This window comes from Lepisma saccharinum, chromosome 1, assembly GCF_977018435.1.
Source record: "Lepisma saccharinum chromosome 1, izLepSacc3.1, whole genome shotgun sequence".
Lineage (NCBI taxonomy): Eukaryota > Metazoa > Arthropoda > Insecta > Zygentoma > Lepismatidae > Lepisma > Lepisma saccharinum.
In genome coordinates, this window is record NC_139229.1 from 178,570,192 (window position 1) to 178,594,211 (window position 24,020).

At 40.8% G+C, this 24,020-nt stretch overlaps 1 protein-coding gene across 1 annotated transcript in view; it reads right to left on the reverse strand.

Moving 5' to 3' along the window:
• Positions 1 to 43: 43 nt before the first annotated feature.
• Positions 44 to 24,020, reverse strand: part of LOC146004572 (uncharacterized) — a 40,221-nt gene continuing 16,244 nt past the window's right edge. Inside the window, exons 2-8 of the mRNA XM_083143447.1 lie at positions 12,935 to 13,060; positions 9,693 to 9,854; positions 5,912 to 6,052; positions 4,714 to 4,833; positions 3,222 to 3,359; positions 2,009 to 2,143; positions 44 to 986 (exon numbers count right to left, since the gene is read on the reverse strand). Of these exons, the coding sequence (XP_082999573.1) occupies positions 904 to 986; positions 2,009 to 2,143; positions 3,222 to 3,359; positions 4,714 to 4,833; positions 5,912 to 6,052; positions 9,693 to 9,854; positions 12,935 to 13,060 (905 nt within the window). The 3' untranslated portion in view covers positions 44 to 903. The remainder of the gene's footprint in view (positions 987 to 2,008; positions 2,144 to 3,221; positions 3,360 to 4,713; positions 4,834 to 5,911; positions 6,053 to 9,692; positions 9,855 to 12,934; positions 13,061 to 24,020) is intronic.

Here is a 24,020-nt window from a genome sequence, read left to right on the forward strand (position 1 = left end):
TTGCTACACTACCCACCGCCGACAATATAATTTGCTCAAAATAGAAAATTAACAATAGCTTTAATTACAGCAGTAAAGCTGAAAGTAATACAGATACAAACACAGTACAACGTTAAAAGTGCAACAATTGAATGGCATGCGTAAAACATATTTTACGAATTATGTGCAAGTGCATTACATGAACACTTTAACTAGATAAAAAAAAACTGCAGGGTAACTATTGCAAACACATTCAAAAATTTTCATAGCCATTACCATCATTAGACAACAGTGTCTGAAATTTTATATCCATTAATAGGATAACACATAGCATCACAGGCAATTTTTAACTACAAAATAAGGACCGAACATGCACCATATACACAAGAGAAGCAGGTTGTGATAATTCTTTGAAGGTAAACGTGGACCTAAGTGAGGATGGATGTAGGAATATGTCAAAAATGGAAAGAATCGGTAGTGCCAACATTAAATCATTGGGAGGGGACAAGATTTATATAAACCATATATTATATATGTAAATATATATATAATATCTTCCACTCTTGGGAAATTTTCATGGGCAGAAAGTACCTTGGCACCATTTAGTTTGCTCCAATGGTAAGAATGAGATGAGGAAAGAGGACTGCAAGATGGAATAAGGAAGACCTGTGTTGTTAAAATTAGAGAATTACTCTTCTGCGTAACTTTTTTTCTTGAAGACTACATTCAGCTACAATTAACATCACATCTTTCACAATTCCTCAACTTCATGATGGTGAATCTATTAAAAAGGCTTTTAGTTGTATATCGGAATTGTAACACGTTGGCTTCGTTTACGATATGTCCATGTCTTTTAAGGCACTAGCAACTACAAACTTTAATGGAAGTCCAGCATACATCCCCTACTCCTTATTTGGTCTGGCATCAAGTTTCGTGCCTTGTGCAGAAGACAAGGAACGAACTCAAAACAAGGAAGTAGATGTTTGGTAAGAGCCAACTGCTACCACCTGCAAGGCATATAAAATATAGATAGTATGCATACACCCCCATTTAAAGGCATTGTAATAAAAAATATTAAAAAATTACCTATAGAATGACCTTAAAGTTATTAAAAAATTAACTAAAATGGTAAAAAATGACCTAAAAGTAATTTTCGATCTGAAAATGGGAGCTTGATTTTTTCATAAATTCCAAGATGATGAATTTGGTTTGGTGGTTTGAACTGCTGAACCAAAGGGATAATTGCTAATGAAGTTTTCTTTAGTTTTACTTCAAGGTTACATAAAATGCACCGCAAGGATTTTCTGTATCAGTCATTCACCTCCTTTCAGAGTGCACCTTCCACGATATAGTAGTCGGCAGAATCTGAAAATACAGTTGTGTTTCGCGTATTTCAGATTTTTTTTTTTTAAATGGGGAGTAATTTTACTTTAAAACCGCAGATTAAAGCGACAATAGAGGCAAGCAAGGGAACCTCAAAGTAGTCTTCACGCAAAGTAATTTTAAGTATGCTGGAGGAAAAATAAATTTAACACAATTAATTATTTAATGCACTGTCAAACATTTAATTTAAGAATAATATTTGTGCTTTTCCATTGACCGTATTTTCGATTCATGGCGAAAAAGGACCATGTCAGGATATTTAAATATGTAACCTTAAAAATGAAAAATGCAACAAAAACGGCAAAGTATACCGATAAATGACCTAAAAAAAAGGTCGAAAAATGCAAAATAAAAATAATGTATTCTGGTTCTTACTGAAGGGAAACGGACTGATATCAGGTTCAGCATTGTTTTCAAGGCTGAGAAAAAATGATGGTTTTCATCAACTTCCAAGCCCTGTTAATAACAAAAGCCTTTAAACATGTAAGAAACATTGTTTAGTAATGTACACAATTTCCTAAATTAGTCAGGCTGAAATTAGAATCACTAAAAGTAATGAAATCTGGAACATCTTGAATATAGCATCCGTTAGTCGGTGTACAACTTCTGGATTAATTACTCGTTAATTAATTCCAAGCTCACTCACCAGTGCAGTCGAGACCATCAGAAGTCTTTTCTAACCCTTCCCTGCAGCGACAGCGTTTCCCTTCACACACTGCAAGGCTAGTGTCGTTCGATTTTATATAACATTGCTCATCCTGATCGCAAAATCCATCCAACACTGTAAATAGACCAAAGAAAAGAGTGTCACTAATAGAATATAAGCAGTTGCTACTGCATATCGTGACAGTAAATGTTTTTGTCGTGTGTGAAACTCGATGATTAAAATGCACGTGTCAACACACTTCAATTAGAGTTTATCAGATCAGAGTTGTTAATATTCTACGAAATGATCAACAATTTAACGTTCTACGACATTAAGTTCGACAAGTTTACGAGTACGTAACACAACATATTTTGCAGCCTCTGTTTGATTTTAAATACACTAGTTGCAGACCTGAGTGGAACTGTATTGTTGATCGATTGATTGACTGGTTGATTTGGTTTATTTTACTTCGCTTTTCTGCCACTCTTAGCTAATCACGAAGGCGAGCATGAGTGATGATATGATGAAATTTATGAAGGGACACTCACAAAAACCACCGAAGTCCAGGCCAGGATTGGAACCCGTGACAGCGTAGCAGCTCGCTGTTGTAAGTAGAATCAGTGGTACTAGTGGTAGGTGATAGGGACGGACAGTTCCACACAGACAGCCTGCAACCATTTACTGCCTCCATCAAACAATACAAACTCCAATTATAAATTTTCGGGTGATATTTGGAGGGGACGCTCTCCCCCCAAACAAGGTACGAAAATGTCCATCTCCATGTTGAACCATACCAGCACCCGCCCCTCCTCCACCTATTCCCAAACTGGACCAAGCCCATCACCCAAAACAATTATGTCTTCGCGTACAATTAGAAATGACAATTTACGATAAAGCGTGGTTGTTCTAAATGTATCTGCTTCGCGGTTCCATGAAAATCCTTTCACTTTAGCATCCATTTTAAGTGTCGTAATAAAGCAGCTGTTGGTAACATTACTCCTATTGCAAAAAAGCAACTTCCTTTTCATAGTAACTAGTAACAGAATTTCTAAAGACAAAGTAACTGTTACTTCCAAACAGTGACTCTTAACCTCCTGAAGGTACTCTCCGGGAACTTCACAGATGTATGAATGTCAAAAGCAAAGAATGCATAAGGGACATTTGAGAACACCACATTTATTCTTATACACCAATTAAAATCGATGCTACTTACTTGTCTTATACCAGCATTTGCCCCCACTGGGGTGGTAGTCCTCTATGCAGCTGCATTTCGAGTGTTTGCACTCAGAGTTCATGAGGAACCCAGTGCACTGAATCGTCTCGTCGCAAGTATCTCCTATTCTATCGGCAGCTGCAAGACATTTGAAAGTCATATTAACTTCTTGCATGCTCATTATTTAACTGAAATTATGTGAGTAAAGCACGGTAAATGACATTTTGGTCATTATTGAGTTACAAAGTTGAAAAAAGGCTCCTTCAATTTTCGTCATGCAATTTGCATTGGGCTCATGGAACGCATCAGCGTTTGTAAATTTGTAAACACAACACGAAAACAAATTATCTCCAGTGAATAGCTTCTAATAATCTTTCTGCTTAATAAACTCAATAATGACAAAAATGTCAGTTACTATGTCTTAACCCCGAGTCTTCCATTTTATTATTTTTTTCTGACTGCAAACACAACCAAGCGTTCTGTTCTCCGTTGACCATTTAAAGTAAACATTAATTTTAAAAACAATAATTTTAATATTTTTAATTATAATTAATTTCATGTTTTAATATCGAAATACAGAAGTGAGAAAAATCAAAGTTAACCCATATAGTAAAATATTAAGTCACGTAAACAAATGCATATATGAAGATTAACATTTACATTCAACTTTTTTACCGTGCCTCCCCGATGGCGAAGTGGTAACATCGTCGCCTTGTAATCAAAGTGTCGCCGATTTGATGCCGGTGTAGGTACATAGTGGTTCGGTTCCAACTTTGAACTGTAGGTACAGTCCTAATTAATCTTTCAGTGCATAAAGTGACTTTCAAACAAACTCAATTTTTTAGCAAGGCATAATCTGGTCATTACTATTGAATCGTATAGAAAAAGTAACTGTTACTTTCGTCACTCGCTACCCGAAAAAAGTAGATGATTTACAGTTACTTATTGCAAAACATTATTTCTAAAAACTAAAGATCATACCCCAAATATAACTACCCTCGACAATTCGAAAGTGATTTTTTTTAAGTTGCCTTCCACCGAACTTTAAGTTATCAATGGTAATCATGAGAAACCTTCCTCCCCACACCTTAAAACGGTAGAGCTTTAACAGTTAGTTCTACAATTTGGGGCCGTCCAGTAATATTAGAAAATGACGCAAGGTAATGTCTGCATTTGGTGTTGTGCTTTCCATTGATTGATGCCCTAAGAATGTGCATATCTTGGTAATGGTTAATCCAATACTACAGAAATGCAATTAAATATTTGCTATTTTTTCTCAATCTTAGAGCAGTTGTTCAGCCTTTTCATGAGAACTAATTCCTTTTGAGTCAGCTGCTAGGGTTCCTACATTCCCAATCTTCACAGGCTATATTGAATGCCGACAATTCCGTCAATATTAGTCACTCTACTTTCCAATGTACAGTCACGGACACTACTGGGTTGTAACGCACCCATTTAATTTCACATCAGCGCATTAGCGAACGATACCCACCTTTCAAGCACTTATTTCTATTTAAGCTTGGAACGTAGTTCACCGGGCACCCACAAACACCATTGCAGTGGGAGTTCTCTGCGACACATTCATCATGGCTCGTACACGTTTGGTTAAAATCTGAAAGAATAGTGCATAATACACTAGAGTTGGATTATGCAAATACTATGTATTTTCTTGCAATTAGTGGTAATGTACTAAATACAAAATGAATCATTAAATAGTTCCTGCATCGTAGATTGTTCGAGAACTGGGTTATCTAATGTGGAAACCGGATGTTTACGGAACTATGAAACAGATATAAATGAAGATAATTGAACAAGCTTCAAGCTTCTTTATATATCAGCGTTGATCAGCATCTGATCTTTCAAAAAAAAAAAAAAAGTATATCAGAATTTCATAATGTGTTTTTAACGTGGATGTTTCATTTCCCATGTATTATATTTTCATCCAGCATATTACAAGGCAAAATGAAAAAGATTAATTATATGTAAATCTATGAAAGAAATGCACTATTCCTGGGGTGAGAGTACTGTAGGTAACACGTAACTTCATAACACTTTGCAATTTCTCGTGTTAAGAAAAACCCTGAGTAAATGTGACAGTAAAGTTTTACTTTATAAGACTATTGCCGTTACATCATAATTATTGTTGTAGGAAGTAGTGTTTCTTGTTGTGCAGAAATTGAGGAAGATAATTTATTTGCAGCGTCGAATAACATGGGTACCTGGGGGAAACCCTGGGGGGTAAAGGCGGTCAGGGACGTGGTGCTGATCACATCACCCCCACTCATGACCGGATCAAGAAAGTGTGGGGCGTTACCCCCACACCCCCTATACGCCTTCATGGCGTGGTGCTATGCACAGGGGAGCACTTTACCCTTTTTTGCATTGTTACCGGATATTATCCATTGTAAGACAATGGATATTGTCCAATAAACACTGCATGCCAATATGCGTAGAGCCATTGTCACTTTCAGACAATTGTAAGATAATTTATTTGTCAATGTGATAACAGTATGATTATCGTAATCTATTCTTCTAAATATAGTTTGGGTTATCAATAAAACATCTAAACTATCTAATATTATCAACTGAATACGAAACCAAGGTTTACAAAAGTTGAATTTTAAGTTAGTGGGATGACACGCTGTGTACACCTTACTGTGCACTCTTAAAACTATTTCCCCAATACTCACGAGTATCTCGGATGCAGTCCGTCTTATCCTGATTCGGATGATAGTTTCCTGTGCAAGTGCACACGCTATGGACGCAGAAAACAAGATGCTGATAGGACAAAATGTAGCAGTCGTTGTCTCCCTTGCAGTCACCCCCTAGCTCTGAAAGGAAAGATGAAAACTAAACTGTGACTTCGTTTGGTTGACTTGGTTTATTTGAGGATGAGTGGTGATATGATGAAACTGATGAAGGAACACACAAAAAATACCCATGTCCAGCCCGGGATTCGAAGCAGGGACCTCTGGCGTCGTAGCGCGCCAACTCTGCCACGGAGGTTGGCAGATGTTTGACTTTGTGATCACCTCCCTTGGGCAAGCATGTGCATCCAGTTTCGGATCTACAAGCCGAAAACCCCCGCAGTGCGGGGGGGGGGGGGGGTGCGAAGGCAAGTAAGCCTTTAGGGGGGGCCTTAGGCATTGGCATAGTATAGGGTTCGTATATGCGTATGTAAAATATAAGCGTAGTTATACAGGGGTACAGAAACGAATACAATATATATACAGGTTAAAGTAAAGTTAAAGTTCCCTGTGCATATAGCGCCATGCAATGAAGGCACATTTACATATTTTCGATATCAGCCACCTTGGAGGTGATGTGATAAGCACCACGCTGCGACTGCCTTTATCCCACCTGCCGGGTACCATTTGATTTGAATCTGGGTGGGCCCTACATCCGCTTTATGCGGGGACAGAGCCGGAAAAATTCCGACCATAGATCACCTACCTCGGCTTTCCCGCGCGGTAGTCAGACTAGAATCAAATCAGGCTGGAATTTCACAGAAATGCAGTGGTGAAGGTTTCTTCAACATATCTTTAATCAGGTAAAAGTTACGACTGCATGATTGGAACAAATGTATCATTTTCCAGGTGTGAGGAAACAACCACATCACCCCCTTTCCATTTAAAAATTTTGAGTTGAATTCAATATGGCGATCACCAATATCGCGGGCGTTCGCTTGGAACACACCAATGTGGTTCCCCCTAAGCCTATCCTGTTTCTATCATGACCAATTGTACCCAGCCTAACTCCTTTACTTTTTATAGGAGGTGTTAATGGACTTTCGAATCACCCTCTAGGTCCTTTATATGTGACTTGCAGTCAACATGAGATCCAGAATTACAAACACACACATAAATTATGTAAAGGTAGGTAGATAGAGGGGGCCTTTGGTAATATCTTGCGGGGGGGGGGGGGCAAGATTTGCAGATCCGGCACTGTGTGCATCCTTTTGAAAGCAAAGGCCGCAATTTTAGGCTGGTCGGGAAAAACACATAAGTAAAAAATGCAATTTTACAGCAGACAGTTTTTTTTTATGTTTATCTTTTAATACTAAACATTGCAGATATGATATACATGTTGGACCATCACTGTTTAGAATCTTTACGCTTACCAGAGATAAAATTATACTTATAATATTTTATTGAATTGATTCAGTGTGACTTAGATGGAAGCAATAGAAAATCGCAGTTTGTGACTTTACAATTAATTTACTCAATTTTTTCGAGATGTCTTAAAATTAAATATTGTTCATGAGCCATCATAAAGTTTCTAGTACAAAAGTATGTATAATGTAAAGAATTATTTGTCAAAACCATTATAGTCTTACGAAACTCGTAAAATGCTAATGGAGCAACCTTTATACCCCTGCAAAGGTATGGTGTGAAGGTTTCTGAAATTTAAATATTTTCTTTAACAAAAATAATATCAAAGAATTAAGGCGCTCACACGAACAACTTTGCAAATAACGTTTTGGAGATCAGAGATGTAAGGGTGGAATATACTCTTCTTAGCTTAGAGAATGTGGTAATGAAGTATTCATCGAGAAAACACCGCCAATTATATATATTTAGTCAAATATGCTGGCTCATACTATGTTGTTGTTGTTGTGATTGTGTGGGTGTATAGTAATTTAGCTCCATAAAGTCGCCATTGAAGTATATTTAATTATTTATAGTTTGCAGTGGAGTTATACCTAAGCTTTTTTTTTTTTTGTTTTTTATTGTTATGATGGATAGCTCAACATAGTAGCTTCTTGTCTTGCATATACATAAAAAAGATTACAAAGCCAAGATATAAGCAGATATAGCATCCCACATGCTAATAAATCGAAAACATAGAAATTTACCAAGAAACGAGATAACAGTACACATACCAAGAAAAGGAAGATATAATACAGTAAAACCTCGTTAGTCCGGACACCGATAAGCCGGACTTCGCTTAATCCGGACAGGCAAAAGTCCAAAAAAAAAAAACAGAATGCAAGGTTTTAAAGTGGCTAGAAGTCAACAATCGCACATAATCATAATATGGGTATCGCGTATGTACGTACTGAATTGTATGTACATTATTGCTTTACATTTTACTGTACTTTATAGTGTATTTACGCCTATGTCCTTTAAATACACCATAATAAACGTGTTTTGTTGCTATAAACGGAGTTTTAATGAACTTTCTACTGTTCTTTTAGGTTATTTCAGTTAATCCGGACTTTCGTTAAACCGGTCACCTTATCCCCCAATTAGTCCGGATTAACGAGGTTTTACTGTATCTGCATTTTTGTAAATAATTTAAGGTTGTTTGTGACTGCTTTTGAAGCAAATGTTTTTGAGTGATATTACACAGAGGCCAATCGAGACTGGACCTAGAGTTTGGACGTGTTCATTCTTGTCTTATCACAAAATGTATTAAAGAGTGTCCTAATTGAAACGCCCTAATTTCAACTGTCTGTAACTCCACATGTATTTGATGCAATGCATCCAAATGAATTATACAATAATGAATACTGTATACAGAGTGCTAAAGTTTCTGTAAACACTGTAGTAATTAGTACATTTCTACATAGCCTGCGTCTGACATTATCCCTCTCGATCTTTTTCTGTGGGGGTATGTCAAGGATATGGTGTATTCAACCAAAGTGGCAAGGATTCCAGTTGACATTGGGACAACCACACATGCTACAGGCAACCTGGCTGGAAATCGAGTGTCGGCTGGACATCCTCCCTGTGACTCGTGGGGTGCAGTGATTCATTGATTTGTTTTATTTTACTTCTCTTTTTGTGCCACTTTTGGCTAATTTGCGAAGACAGGGATGAGCGATGATATGATGAAATTGATGAATGGACACTCGCAAACGTCCATGCCCAGGCCGGGAATCGAACCAGGGATCCCTGGCGTCGTAGCGCGATGTGCTAACCACTCCGCCACGGAGGCCGGCTTGGGGCGCATGTGGAAATGTACTAAGTATACTAAATGTACTACTTTTCTCACCTAAACTTTAGGACTATATATATTCATTGATTAATAATTCATTTGGATGCATCAAATACATTTGAAGTTACTGACAGTTGAAACTAGGGCGTTTCAATTCGGACACCCGGTATTATAATTATGGAGTGAAACATGGAGATGGGGAGCTAGCTTATAACTGAGGATCTGCGCACTATGCTTCTCACAGCTACAGTCTGTCCCAGAAGTCTGTAGAGTAACGCAGCGTACCGACAGAGAAGGGAAGAAAGCTGCTGTACACATGTTCTCCCTTTCATGCACTCACTTTCCTTCTCGCGAGTTCATTGGTCGAGCCCTCTTGAGTCAGTACTTGCGCAGAGAACTCGTTTTCCTTCGCTTTGCTCACAGACTCCTGGGATGGAGTATACAGTCGCACCATTGTCGTCAGAAAAAAAAGCAATGCACCGTACTGCACCCCTGTTCGTGACCTATGGAGAGAAAGGAACCTATACTTACCGACTTTCTTATAGCACCTCGAGCCGGCGAAGTGAGCGTCTTCAGCGCATGCGCACTCCCCCAGCGTCAGGCTGCTGCTGTTCATGTGACACACCGAGTTCGGGCCAAACTCAACTTGGCACTGGATGTCTTCTTTGCACTGGCCGAGGAACCGTTTCGGCACTGAAAAAAGCGCAACGAAAGAAATTATTTTGGGTTTATTTACTAATGCATTTGGACATCATCAGGCGGCAATTTACACTTTGAATATTTTCTGCTATTCTGGACGACCGATTCCTGCTGGTTTTACTTTTAAAAAATTGCCACGTTGCCCATTCAAACTTCTTTATTTACATTCTATTCAATATGTTGATTTGTGAAAGGGACGATAAATCGGTAACACTCATCATATACGAGGGCGATTCAATAATTATTGTCCCCGGCATACTTAAAGTATATGAATTGCAATGAATGATGGGGATATTGTAGCCTAATGTCTTAGATGCCTATATGCCAAATTTCAGAACCGTAGGTGCTATAGTAAATTTGTTTTTCTCGTTTTTGATGTGAGAGGTGGCACTTAGTTTGAAAAATGGAGAAAACCGAACAACGAGCTGTCATCAAGTACCTCCAGGAAAAGGGGCTAAGCCCAAAGGAGATTCATGAGGACATGGTCAGTGTGTTGAGTGATGGGGCTCCTACCTACCAGGTGGTAAAAAACTGGTGCCGCAATTTCCGTTGCAGCAGGGAAAGCTGTCAACAAGCCCCTGGTGCTGGTCCTCCAACAACAGCATCCACCCCAGAAAACATTGATGCTGTGCATGACATGATTATGGCTGACAGAAGAATCACGGTGCAACAGTTAGCAGACATCATGCACATCTCTGTAGGCTCAGTGGAAACCATTGTGCATGAACACTTGGGATTCAGAAAGGTGTCAGCGCGATGGGTCCCAAAATGTTATCCCGTGAACAACAGAAAGACAGAGTTCAATGTTCAAGGGCTGGTTTGGAGCTGATGGGGGCAGACCTGAAGCAGTTCTGTGATAGTTTGTGACAGTGGATGAGACATGGATCCACCACTATGATCGCGAGTCCAAACGACAGAGTATGGAGTGGCGGCACAGCAATTCACCTCCCCCCCCCCCCGCAAATTCAGGGTGCAAGCATCAGAACGCAAGGTTATGGCCACAATTTTTGGGATGCGAAGGGTGTGCTCCTTATTGACTACCTGGTGGGACACACTGTTACTGGGGACTATTATGCAGTCCCAATCCCTAAGTTACGCGAAGCAATCAAGGAGAAACGGCGTGAGATGTTGCGGCGAAAAGTGCTGTTTCACCACGATAATGCTCCAGCACACAGAAGCCATGTTACTGGTGCCGCAATCCATGCTGTTGGTTTCCATGTGTTGGAACACCCTCCCTACTCACCCGACCTCGCCCCTAGTGACTTTCACTTGTTCCCGAAGTTGAAGGAGCACCTCAAGGGGATGCATTTTCCCTCAAATGCTGCTGTTATGGACGCTGCGGAAGAATGGCTCACGGCTCAGCCACAGACATTCTTTGAAGCTGGCATAGTGGCTTTACAGCATAGGTGGAAGAAGTGCATTACTGTGAAGGGGGACTTTGTGGAAAAATAATACTGCTTATATGTCAGGGACAATAATTATTGAACCACCCTCGTATTACAAGGACTTGTTTACCTCGAAATTTAGTAAGCGAAACTATTAACCTATATTATTAATACATTAAGAGATACTTCAATAATATTTTATAATAACACAATGTGTTGATTAAATGGCATTTTTGTATGTTTACCTATGCAGCTTTTCCATATCTTTTTCAAGAATTTTTAACGAACAATTACGCTATGCTAGAGCAGATTTTTGAAAATTGTTTTCGAATAATTTTAATTAGATAATTAGATACCATCACACTCTGGTGTATGTGTTTGAGTGTGTGTATATATACTTGCGTAAAAACGTACAGTATATAATGTCACGGTATTTGAAGTAATACAGATACAAATAGATACATATATGTATGTAGACACACCTCATTTTTCTGAAAGGAGCAATTTTTAAAAATTGTGTGATGATACAATGCGTTTATCTTCTAGGAATCTAACTTGGGTATTAATCGACTGTTTCAACATGCAATATCCATTTTTTAAAATTTCTTAATTTTCAATAGTTCTTAAATTGATTATTCTTCTCTCGCTATATCTCTCTGAACACCCTTTACCCTTTCTGTCTCTCTTTCCTTCTTCCTTTTTCTTTATCTTTCCTTCTTCCGCTATTTCTTGCTCTTTCTACCCGTTCCTCTCTTGAAAAGTCTCACCATCTTTATCTCTTTCCTTCTTCCCATCTCACTCTATCTTCCACTCTTTCTCTCTATCTTCTACTTCCCCTATGTATGTTGATTTCTGTCTCGCTAGCTCATTCTCTATAGTTTATTTTCTCTTCCTCTCTTTTAATCTCTCTCTCTCTCTCTCTCTCTCTCACACACACACACACACACACACACTCTCTCTCTCTTGCTTTCTATTTCTCTTAGTTCTTCTTTCTCTCTATTTCTTGCTACCTCGATGTCTCGATTTCTATCTCACTATATCAATCCCTTTCTCTCGTTTTATCTTTCTTTCTTGCTCTTTTCTTTGTCTGTTGCTACCCTTTTCTCATTTAATTTCTCCATCTCTATTTCTTTCTATATCGTTCCTTCTCTCTATCTCTCTCTCAATTTTTCCTTCTCTATATTTATTTCTCTTCCTTCTCCTATCTCTATCTCTTAATATTTCTTGATTTTTGTCTTACTATCTCTCTATCTCATTCTCTATATTGTGTTTTCTCCATTTATCTCTTTCTTATCCCTCATTCTTCTTAATTCTCGCTATCTTGCTAAATCTATGTTTCTTCATTTCTCTATCTCTGTCTTTCTCTCTTTTTCCCTATCCCACGTTATCTATTTCTTCATTTGTGTCTCACCATCTCTCTTTCATTCTTCCTATCGTTTGATTGATTGGCTTTATTTTACTTCGCTTTTGTGCCACTTTTGCCTAATTTGCGAAGATGGGGATGAGTGATGGTATGATGAAATTGATGAATAAACAATCACAAACACCCATGCTCAGGCCTGGATTCAAACCCGGGACCCCTGTCGTCGTAGCGCCATGTGCTAACCACTCCGCCACGGGGGCCGCCTACAAGTTTCAAGCACTCCTTGAAGGTCACCCTGAGCTGTTCTTTTTCTTTTGCGCACTTACCAGGCAAACACTCCGTTCTGTCGTTGTTAATTACATAATCATGAAGGCACATGCATGTTTGAGTCCCTGCGCAGTTGGAGTTATCGATGCACTCAGTGTCTGCTGCGCACTTGGAAGTCTGGATCACTGAAAATAGGTCATGCACACGGTCAATGAATTTCACAGTACCATGTAATTTACAGAGCTAGTATAATGATTTGTTTCACTTAGCGTTATGTTGGGTAAACTTGTTCAATGGTATATTTTACCACACGAGGAAGAGCGAAATATCGGTTGGATGGAAGAAATAGTAAACACAACTTGTTCGCAATCGAATAATATCGAGGTGTCGTACGTTCGTACACACATTCTGGAATTATGGTCTTTCATTTCAATGCATGTGGATTTGTCTTTGAGTCGCCTCTTCTGCCATTTTTGCTAGTCGCGACGATGAGGATGAATTGCGATCCGATGAGATGGATGAAGAAACAAACACATAAATAAAACATACAGCACACACCTGACTAAGGATCGAGTTACTGTCTCGTTTGCTTGCAAGAATGCAACTGACAGCATGTGCGTCCGGAAGGGGGGGCAAGGGGGCCGTGCCCTCCCCCTGGAAAATGAAAGTCAACCAAAAATTATGTATTTCACACATAAAATTTCATTTTAGCCACAATAATATGTGTTAATTATTGCATGAACACCATAAATTAAAATTTAAGCAATGTTTTTTTAGGGAACAACACTCTTTTGGGGGAAAAAGTGACTTGTTTGCCCCCCCTGGAAAAAAAATACCTTCCTTGCCCCGCGCTGGAAAAAATCCTGCGGACGTCCATGACTGACAGTGGTGTATTCTGAAAATTTGGTTTGGTTTACCACAACATTCTTATTTATTTTATATATATAATTATTATTAGTTAGATGTAATAGAGATAAAAAAATGCAGGCATGCAAATAAAACAAAAATAGAAGACCAACAACTTCAAATTTTCGGCAATTGCTATATTTATCATAAAATCCCCTTTTCTTATCTAACATTGGACCTAGATTGCCTCTGGCAAGCGAGGCACAGAATGCAGGAGGGAACTTTTTTTGCCAACGCTGTTTGCAGCGTTGGTGTAATACCGCTGTGTCGGAGTGGTTAGCACATCGCGCTACGACACCAGGGGCCCCGGGTTCGAATCCCGGCCTGGGCATGAATGTTTGTGAGTGTCCATTCATCAATTTTATCATATTATCACTCATCCGCATCTTCGCAATTAGCCAAAAGTGGGCAAAAAAGCTAAGTAAAATAAAGCAAATCAACCAAACCGTGTGCTTTAAAATAGCCACTCTCGTCGTATCCCTCGCTCTCGCCGCTCACAATCCTGGAGGAAACTCGGTCGTCAGAGGGAGGCGATGGAGAACAGTCAGCGGTGTACATAAATCTGTCTTTAAAAATAATTTAATAAAATTCTGGTTGGTTGATTACGTTGGTGTTTTTAGTCCACTTGGTGCACAGTAAGGCTAATCGGTGGTATCCGAACCATTATCTGCCTCCACCGAGTATCGAACCCGGGAACCCTTGATTACAAGGCGACGACGCTACAACTACGCCATCGGGGAGGCCCATATTAAATTCTGGTTTTCATAGTTTGCTATATAAGTAATTACCGAAATATTAAAAGCTAAAAGTATAAAAATATGTGAGAAAAGTTGGATTACCGGCTGTACACGCTATAACATGGCGAATACGCAACATCTTCCATGGTGCACTGTCTTCCTAAAAGCTCGCTCCTCGGGGAGTTTTCAGACCGAAGCTACAAGCGACACGGACCCTATCCAGTCTGTAGAGAAGCATTCACTGTACATGTGGTAACAACAGTCCGAGGCGACACAAGTAGGTGAAACCCAACGTTCTAGGCCGGTCTTTTGACCTACTTTTCGCCTTACGATATTTTACTATAAGGCTGTCTCCCCTTACGATATTTTTCTGTAAGGCTAGACCGGTCCTTTGACCTACTTTTCGCCTTACGACATTTTACTATAAGGCTGTCTCCCCTTACGATATTTTTCTGTAAGCTTAGTTCTAGAGCGGTTTTTTGACCTACTTTTTGTGTAGACCCAAATGGAGAATTCAACGCCCGAAAATGGAGCTCGGTGGAGCTCGCAGTGTTACCAACTCCTCACTCGAAAAAATCACCAGGGTTTTTGTTTTTGGGTATAACCTAACCTAAAGCAAGGAGGTGGCAACCTTGCTTGAGGTATTTTCTCACAGTGTTGCCAACTCCTCACTCGAAAAAAAATCACCAAGGTTTTTTTTTGGGTCTAACGTAACCTAAAGCAAGGAGGTGGCAATTTTGCTTGAGGCTTGCCTTACAGTGCATAAAGCAAGGTTGCCAACCCACTGGTACTTTTGCCATAGCCTTTTACAAGAAAAAAAAAAAGAGAAAGGGAAGAGTTAAACAACCGACAGCTTACCCACAGCCTTTTTTGCTCTAACCTAACCTAAAGCAAGGAGCTGGCAACTTTGCTTGTGCAATCAACCCGGTCGACCGCCCTCAAGTGGAGATAAGCGTTGCCAACTCCTCACTCGAAAAAAAAATCACCAAGGTTTTTTTGGTCTAACCTAACCTAAAGCAAGGAGGTGGCAATTTTGCTTGTGCAATCAACCCGGTTGACCGCCCTCAAGTAAAGATCAGCGTTGCCAACCTACATATACTAAACAAGGAGAGCGGGCACTGCCGTAAAAGAGAGAGAGAGAGATGGGTGGATGGTAATATAGTATGTGTGTGCGTGTGTGCGTATAATATGTAGCATTATTAACTAGAGTGTGTTGGCAATTTACTTGCAACTAAAAAAATAGAGATGCCAACGTTGGTGTAAGATGAAGAGAGAGAGAGAGAGAGAGAGAGATTTATGGCTGGCAACAGTAACGAGCGAATGTGCCATATCGTAATTTTCCAACTCCGTATATCGTGACCTTTGTAAACCCCTCTCGGGGGAAACACGATGTGTTATACACACGCGCGCGCGCGCCTGTATTGTGACGCAAACAAACAAACAAAATAATAATTGTTGTCTTTTAGGATACCTGGCCCCTATAACCTCGCGAGGGTGCGTGGTGCCCAACACAGTTCTAATGGCCGCGGCTAACAAAGCCATGCCTTTGTAGAGTTTCATGGGTTCTTTTTTTTTTCCTCCCCATAACTCCCTACAGAGGACCTCTGTGTGTAATGTGTGTGTTTTATGATTGAAGAGAAGAAAAAATTTTGGTTAAGAATAGAAAGTGTAAGAAGTAAAAAAGTTTTCGTAGGGTGCTGCATCTGAAAGAAAAAAAAATATCGTCAAAATAGTGTACATAATATGATAGAAAAATATAAAAAAATGTGAATGCAAAAATTAGTGTGAATGATTGTTTTTTTTTAAAAAAAAACGATAGAAAAATATAAAAAAAGTGTGAATGATTATTTTTCTTTAAAAAAAATGATAGAAAAATATAAAAAAAAGTGTGAATGCAAAAATTAGTCTGAATGATTGTTTTTTTTTTAAAAAAAGTGGTGCAAGAAATAATACGTACTTTTTTGATGCAGAAGTCTAATGGTGCGAGCAGGTTTCTTCCTCGTCATGGCACCCCCATTCTCGGGTGTGGATGTTGCAGTCGAGTAGCCTCAATTTGGTGTCGTGGGGATCAAGCGCTATTTTGTTGATCGTGGATGTACGCAACTGGTCGATGGTGCTCGTGATCCGATGTTCGGTCATGCGTTTGATTTTTTTGTCGAACAAGCACGACTTGTAATCTTCTACGGTTAGTTTGTTTGTGCTCGAACGCCCCACCCCTTTTGCTTTTTTTATTTCGGTCTCGTCCTGGATTTTCACGGCATACATTTTCGCTCGAAGACCCGCAAACTCTGTGATGATGCGGCCGTTGACTTCATCCTTCATCTTCCCGATCGTCATTTTCTGGCTGTCGTCGAAGAGCGCGTGATTTTTTGGATAGTTCGAGAAGTCGAAATGGTGGCTCATGCTTTTTAGATCTTCGTATAGATCATCGGTGTGGATGTTGTACACGAAGCTGTCCGTGTCGGTGTACGCCACCTCGATCGCCTTTCCATAGCGTGGTTTCATGATGTCGTAGTGAAACTTGTACATGGCCAGCTTCGACAACTCGAGGATTGCGACTCCCACGGCGATTGGTTTGTCGAATGCTATGTTTCTGAGAGCACGTTCGATCAATACCAACGTGTCGCTCAGTATCGTGAAGTTCTTGTACGTGGGCTGAGCGACGAGCTTGTTTATTTTCTTTGGGTCGGAGACCAAGTTGATATTTCTTCTTTTCCTCGCATCTTCCATGCTCTTGCCGTAGATGCTGTTATTCATCAACTTGTATAGGTCTTTGTCTGCGGAAGAAGAAGCTGATGCTCGACGTTGAGTGTTGCCGTCGATATAGGGTGCTAGCCACCTGGTCTGTCTAAACTTCAATCCCGAGTGCACGCGCTTCAAAACCAATCCATGCTGGAGGTAGAATTGTAGGAGGCGATAATGCACCACGTAATTCTCTTTGCTCTTGAAGGTGAGCATTAGCTTCTTCTCCGGAGTCGATTCCATCACAGGTGCCATCGCAAATCCATGGTGTTCTCGATGAAGCGATGCAGGATATTCCAAATCTACTTTCAGGAAACATCCATTTTTATGATCTTCGCTCCATTCCAAACAATCTTGAAGTTCCTGCTCGCTCATCCATTCGTATTCTCCGATGGGCAGAGTCTCGGACATGGCATAACCATACAGATTGTTCATGTCCCAGTATGCCAAGAAGTTTGTCGGTTTCCCTGCATCGAAATCGGCAACATATGGATTGTTGGCCTTGACGTATCGAAGGGGACACTGGACGATTCCACCACGTTTTGCCTCTTCGACAAACAAAAGTTGATTGACGTCCTTGATGAGTTCTATCTTCACCTTCGTGGATTTTAACATCGCCTGCCAAGAATAACCCGGTGTGGTGTAGCTGAAAGCGGGGTCCAAACCATATGCTGCCATTCCTCTCGAGCGATGGAGATGAAAACGGTCGCTCAATAGCGTAACATCCAGCTTCAGATACAGATCGTGATAGTCGGCCATGGTTTGACAAGAGAATGTAGACCACACGAGCTGAGCATGATGGTAGTCCTCTTCGCTGCAACAGGTGTCGCTAAGACGACTGTAGAATGCTTCTCTCGGTGGTAATGATGTTTCTGAGAATTTGGAAGCATCCGTCATGTATTCGTACGGGTAAACACCCTTGCGTCTCAACAGTGCTAAATGTTGGTCGCCGAAACATTTCCTGGTGGCGATCAAATCATCGTCGGTGAGTTGAGACGCGAGTGTCGCCAAACTCGAAGACAGAAAGTTGTAGGAGTCCAAGAAGCGAATTTCTACGCGATTGCCATTTCCAACGTCCACCTTCTTGCTGAATGAAATGAATTTCTCGTTGGTGCGAGCTATGACGCTAATGGGTTGAGCGTCGCATCCCATCTCCTTTATGAAGATTTTGGCGTCGTAGCCCTCCAAATTGTGAATGAATACTGGAATAAAATTCGGTTTTTTGATTTGTAGATTACAGTTGTTACACAGGGGGGCCACATATTTTCCCGTGTGATGATTGTGGTGGCGAACTTTGACATTTTCGAGGGTGAAGTTACTTTCGCACACATCACACTGAGAGGCAAGGTCGTATGCTTCCTTCTCTTCCTGGGTAAGAGGCTCCATTGCTTTGTCTTCTCTTAGTGGAGGAGCGAATTGTATGGCCATCTGCTTCAAGGTTTGAAGGAATATTTGTGGAGCATCATTGCCACGATGTAAAATAACATCGCCTGTGTTGTTGACCATCAATCCAAAAGCGCAGGCTTCGTGATGTAGAATTTCGGTGGTGCTCGATACGCTGGGATTTGGTTCGCATGTGGCGAGTGGAAGTTGGAAACTTTCAAAGTCGGCGCATATCACCACGGGATGCCAGAGTAATGCGGTGTAGTTGGAAAATGTCATGTCTCGAGAAGGCATTTTGATAGTCGTAGCCGAATGTTTACTACACATTTCATGATGATCTCGGAGTTCTTCATCAGCATTCTTTTTTCCTTGACCGTAGAATATACTCAGGCATCTGTCGCATACTCCAATTTTATGGTGATCTGTGGTAATTTGACTTCTTGTTAATTTTGGAAGATTCTGAATTAGACAGTAATGATAATTATCATCATCTTCGATCAGGAGTAATCTGATGACACGATTACTTTTAATGTTGCTGTGTCTGAGAACGTAGATGGTGTTGTTTTTGTCTAATCCGAAGATGTGTACTGCTATATTTTCGTTTTTATCTGTCTTGTACTGTGCCTCAAATTTACTAATGTCTCGTAGATTTACGGGGTAATTAATGCCAGCCATAGGTTTTTCAAATTCTGAGAGATATTCTGGCTTGTTGTAGTGGTATAAACGATGTTTCTTATTATCGGCTGGGTGATGATCGGCAATGATGCACCACAAAAAGCATCTGTTATCCTCATTTTGAATGTTGATGATGGCTTTCTTACTGGCTATTTCCGGGGGCAAATTGATGTAGCTGGATGCTCCCATCGGGTTGTATCGTGCCACCTTCAAAGTTAAAGTGTGAGGCGAACCGCAAAGTGTCCAACCCGATCCACGTTTTTGGAAAGTCTCGTGCTTGTTCAACAAAGCGTCAATCATCTGGTTGCAAATGGCATCCACCTCATCGACGCCGGCGGCGTGGAGGCTCTTTACACCAGTGTAATGATGGAAAGTTTCTCGCTCTTTTTTTACGTTTTCGTAAATGACGGAAACGATGAGGTGGATTTTCAACGAGCATTGCAACAAAGCTTCGGTGATAGACGAAATTAACTTGCTTTTGACCGAGCGAAAAAAGTTGTTTAGATCAGATGTTTCTTCAGATCGGAAAGTCTCCTCGGTTAAAATATTTCGAATACTTTCGCCGGCACTCTTCTGCTTCTTTCGTGGCGCTTGATCGTCAACATCGAGCTCTCTCTTACTTGATCCTTTGCCATGCACATCCTTCCGATGTCTTCTCAAGTTAGAAATGGATATATATTTCCCACATTGGTCGCATGCACGTTTTGCTTCCTTCTTCTCCATTCTTTTGCTAAGAAAAAAAGATGGTTACTAAAAATTGCACATTTTTTTTGTGGTGTTATTTATATTAGATACGTTCTCAATTTTTTCTTAAATAACCAACATGAATCTCTTTGGTTTCCGAAAGCAAACAATGGAGACTGTACACCGCACGACGACAGATCATGAATTTCTACCTTCCGTATTAACTAAACTCAACGGTCTGTTGATCATTCACCTCAACAGCATTTGGACGAAATTGGATGAGGACGTGGGCAAGATATTTTATGTTTTTAATAACAATTTACATTTTTACGAAATTCCGATCGGTGGGAAACTTCAAATCGCCGTGAATCCGGAAAACGCAGGCGAAATCAAAATATCTAGCGGCAAGAACATTTTTCGAATCAAGCACGACAAGATGCTTTCTAACATTACGTACGATGTGTCTGCAGGAGATTACCTTTACATGGAACTCCTCGGAGATTACGACAAACTCATTCCTCTCTTCGTAGAATTACGAATCGTCTATCCTATTATAAATAACCGTTAACCAAAAATGCCTAACGACATTTTCGGCAACACCAAGCGTGTAGACCACGCAGAAGAGATTCTCATGTTGGATGTTCGAGTTAAGAAGTTGAGGAGCGATTTGATCGCTTTGCAGGAAACCTTAAACAAAAGTTTAGAGTCGGAAATCGCTACGCTCCAAACGCAATGTCTCGATCCCATTCTGAAAATCGATTCCGAACTGAAGACGCTGATAAAAAATTATGTCGACGTACCATCTTACGACAACGTTCAAAATATACAGTTGAGCGTGGATTCGCTTCAAAATGATTTGGCCAAATTACAGCAATTTCAATCGAAAAATGAAGATTTGGAAAAATTGAAACTCGAAATCGAAGAACGAACTTCCGCAATCGAAAAGAATTTCTCTGAACTTCAAACCGTCGTGAACGATATAGACGCAGAACGCTTGCACGTCGTCGTTTCCAAATTACAAGAAGAATTCACCAGCACGTTGGAAGAAATTAAATCCAAGTTGCAGACTTTGGAAGATACAATGACGAACCTACCATCGTCGGACGAATTGCAGGTCATCGGTAAAAGCGTCGCGAACATAAAAATTCAACTGGAGGCTTATCAAGATTTCGAACACATTCAAACCACCATCGCTACGCTTCAGGCGTCTCTGGAATTGATCAACGAAGAAATTAAAAATATTCACGCTGAAGCAAGTGTGTTGACGAGTATTCAGGACACGTTAAGCACAGTTCAGCAGAAGATTCAATATTTGGAAAATTTGAACGTCGAAACGAATCTCGCTCATTTTCATCACGTACTGGACAACATACAGGGTGACTTGGAATCGTTACGAACAAGCGTGCCTTCGAGCGAAGATTTGGAAAAATTGAAAACGGCGGTGACGGCACTATCCGATTCGAGTGACATCAAAAGTTCGTTGAGCGATCTCGAGAGTAAAGTGGCCAATCTCCCCACCTCCAAAGAATTACACGCTTTGAAAAGGAACATATCACGTATGCTGAAACGATTGGAAACGGAAACGGCGAACGTGGAACAGATTCGAGACGAACTTGCTTCGCTGGTGTCGACGCTGCCCACTTCGCAGAGCGTCGCCGACCTTCACACGCAGTTTACAGACATGCGAATCATCGTGAACGATCTTACCGAGAAGAGCTCGAAATTGAATCAAATCGAGAACCTTCAGAACATTGTCGTCAACATCAGAGATCAAGTTGGAGTGCTGGAATCAACGCAGGAATCAACGCTGGCTTCTTTCGGTGCCAAGTTGCAAGAACTCAACGAAAGCTACAAGCAGTTGAACGTGGAAGTGAAAATCAAACCGTCATTTTCTACCGTAACGGATACCATAGTCGAACATTTGGTGCCCGTACAAAACACACTGGGTCAGCTTCACAGCAACCTCGTTAGCATCGACACTAAATTCGCTAAACTGCATTCTCTGCAAGCCATCGAAATCAACAGCATTCCCAATCAACAAAGAATCTCCACGTTCGTCGAAGGTAACAAACTGTACATGTTGCATCCTTATCATCCGTACTACAAGTTTCTCCTCGATGGCACGATTCAGATAAACGAATTTTCGTACTGGTCTCACGGTAGAAAAGCTAGCGTTCCCACCATGACTTTGATATCGAATCGTGGTGTCCAGAAAGCTGGAAACATTCCTCTGGCACGTTGGAACGAAACGCGCAACATATATGAAATACACGAAGACGAAGATCTTACCGTTTTCGACGTGAGTGCCGGCGATAAGCTGATCATTCAAAACACGAGCGAAGTGCCACCCTCTTTGAATCCCATCACGCTTGTGCTTCTCTTGAAACGTAATCTCTAAAAAAATGTCTAGGCAAGCCATCGTCGAAGAATTGCATAAACCTGCACGCCGTAACTACGAACGTTTGGCTGTGGTAACCAAGGGCATCGACGACCTCTGGCAAAGTGACCTCGTGGAGATGAGTAGCGGCAATTTGAAAAACGTGCATAAATTGAACAAGGGCAACAAGTACCTCCTCACCGTCATAGACACGTTTTCGAAATTCGCATGGGCTCTACCTTTGAAAGCCAAAACAGGGACATGCGTCACGGAAGCATTCAAGACAATTTTTCGCGAAAGCGGCGGCAGACGACCACGGTTTCTGCAAACGGACAACGGTAAAGAATTTTACAACGCCGTATTCCAAAAGTTTATTCAAAAACACAAGATTCGACATTATTCGAGCTTCAGTCACATCAAAGCCAGCATCGTGGAAAGATTCAATCGAAGCTTGAAAACACACATGTGGAAACGATTCACGCTTCGGGGAAATTACAAATGGGTCGACATCCTGCCGGAACTCGTCGACACCTATAATGATACGGTACACAGAACGATAGGCATGAAGCCAGCCGACGTTACCAAGTCCGACGAGCAGCGTTTAATTTCTACAGTTTACTGTCCAAAGTACACACCCACGACAAAAAAAGCTAAATACAAAATTGGAGACCAGGTGAGGATCAGCAAATTCAAACGCACCTTCGAGAAGGGATTCACAAAAAATTGGAGCACGGAACTCTTTACCGTGGTTCGAGTTTTACCTGGAAACCGACACACGTATATAATAAAAGATAGTGGCGGCGAGATTTTGAAAGGAAGATTTTACGAAGAGGAACTCTCTAAAACGAAACACCCCGACACGTACCTCATCGAGAAAGTATTGCGTAGGAAAGGTGACAAACTGTTTGTCAAATGGCTGGGACTTCCGGAAAAGAGTTGGATCGACGCGGACGAAGTGATCTTGTGAGTACGTGGAACGTGGTGAAGCGTCTACCGGATCCGGAAAGTCAAACGAGAAAAAAAAAGAACGGCAAGTTGCTTCCCGACAGCATCCGCTGTCTGATCGTAGGTCCTTCGGGGTGTGGGAAAACGACACTGCTCGTGGACAATTTTCTCCTCGCACCGAATTGGTTAAATTGGAAGAACAGGCACCTGTACGTGTTCTCGAAAAGTTTGGAGCAATCCAAATACCAGCAACTGATGAAACTGTACGATGGTCTGGACATTGCAACGTTCGCCTCGGAAATAAAACCGCTCGACGATTGTCGTGAAAATTCAGTCGTTGTGTTCGACGACGCCATCCTGGAAAATCAAAATGAAATTCGCAACTTTTTCACGCAAGGTCGTCACAAAGGAATGGATTGCTTCTACCTAGCTCAAACGTTTTCCAAAATTCCAAAACAGTTAGTACGCGACAATGCTAATTTCATATGTTTGTTTCGTCAAGATCACACCAACCTCAAGCACGCGTACGATGACTACGTAGGCGGGGACATGAACTACAATCAATTTTCGGAACGCTGCTGCTCTACTTGCTGGAACGGTGACGATTTCGGATTCGCGACGATCGACATGACGAGAAAACCCAACGACGGAAAATACAGAAACAAAATCAACGATTTTCTAAACGTTGCAACGTTG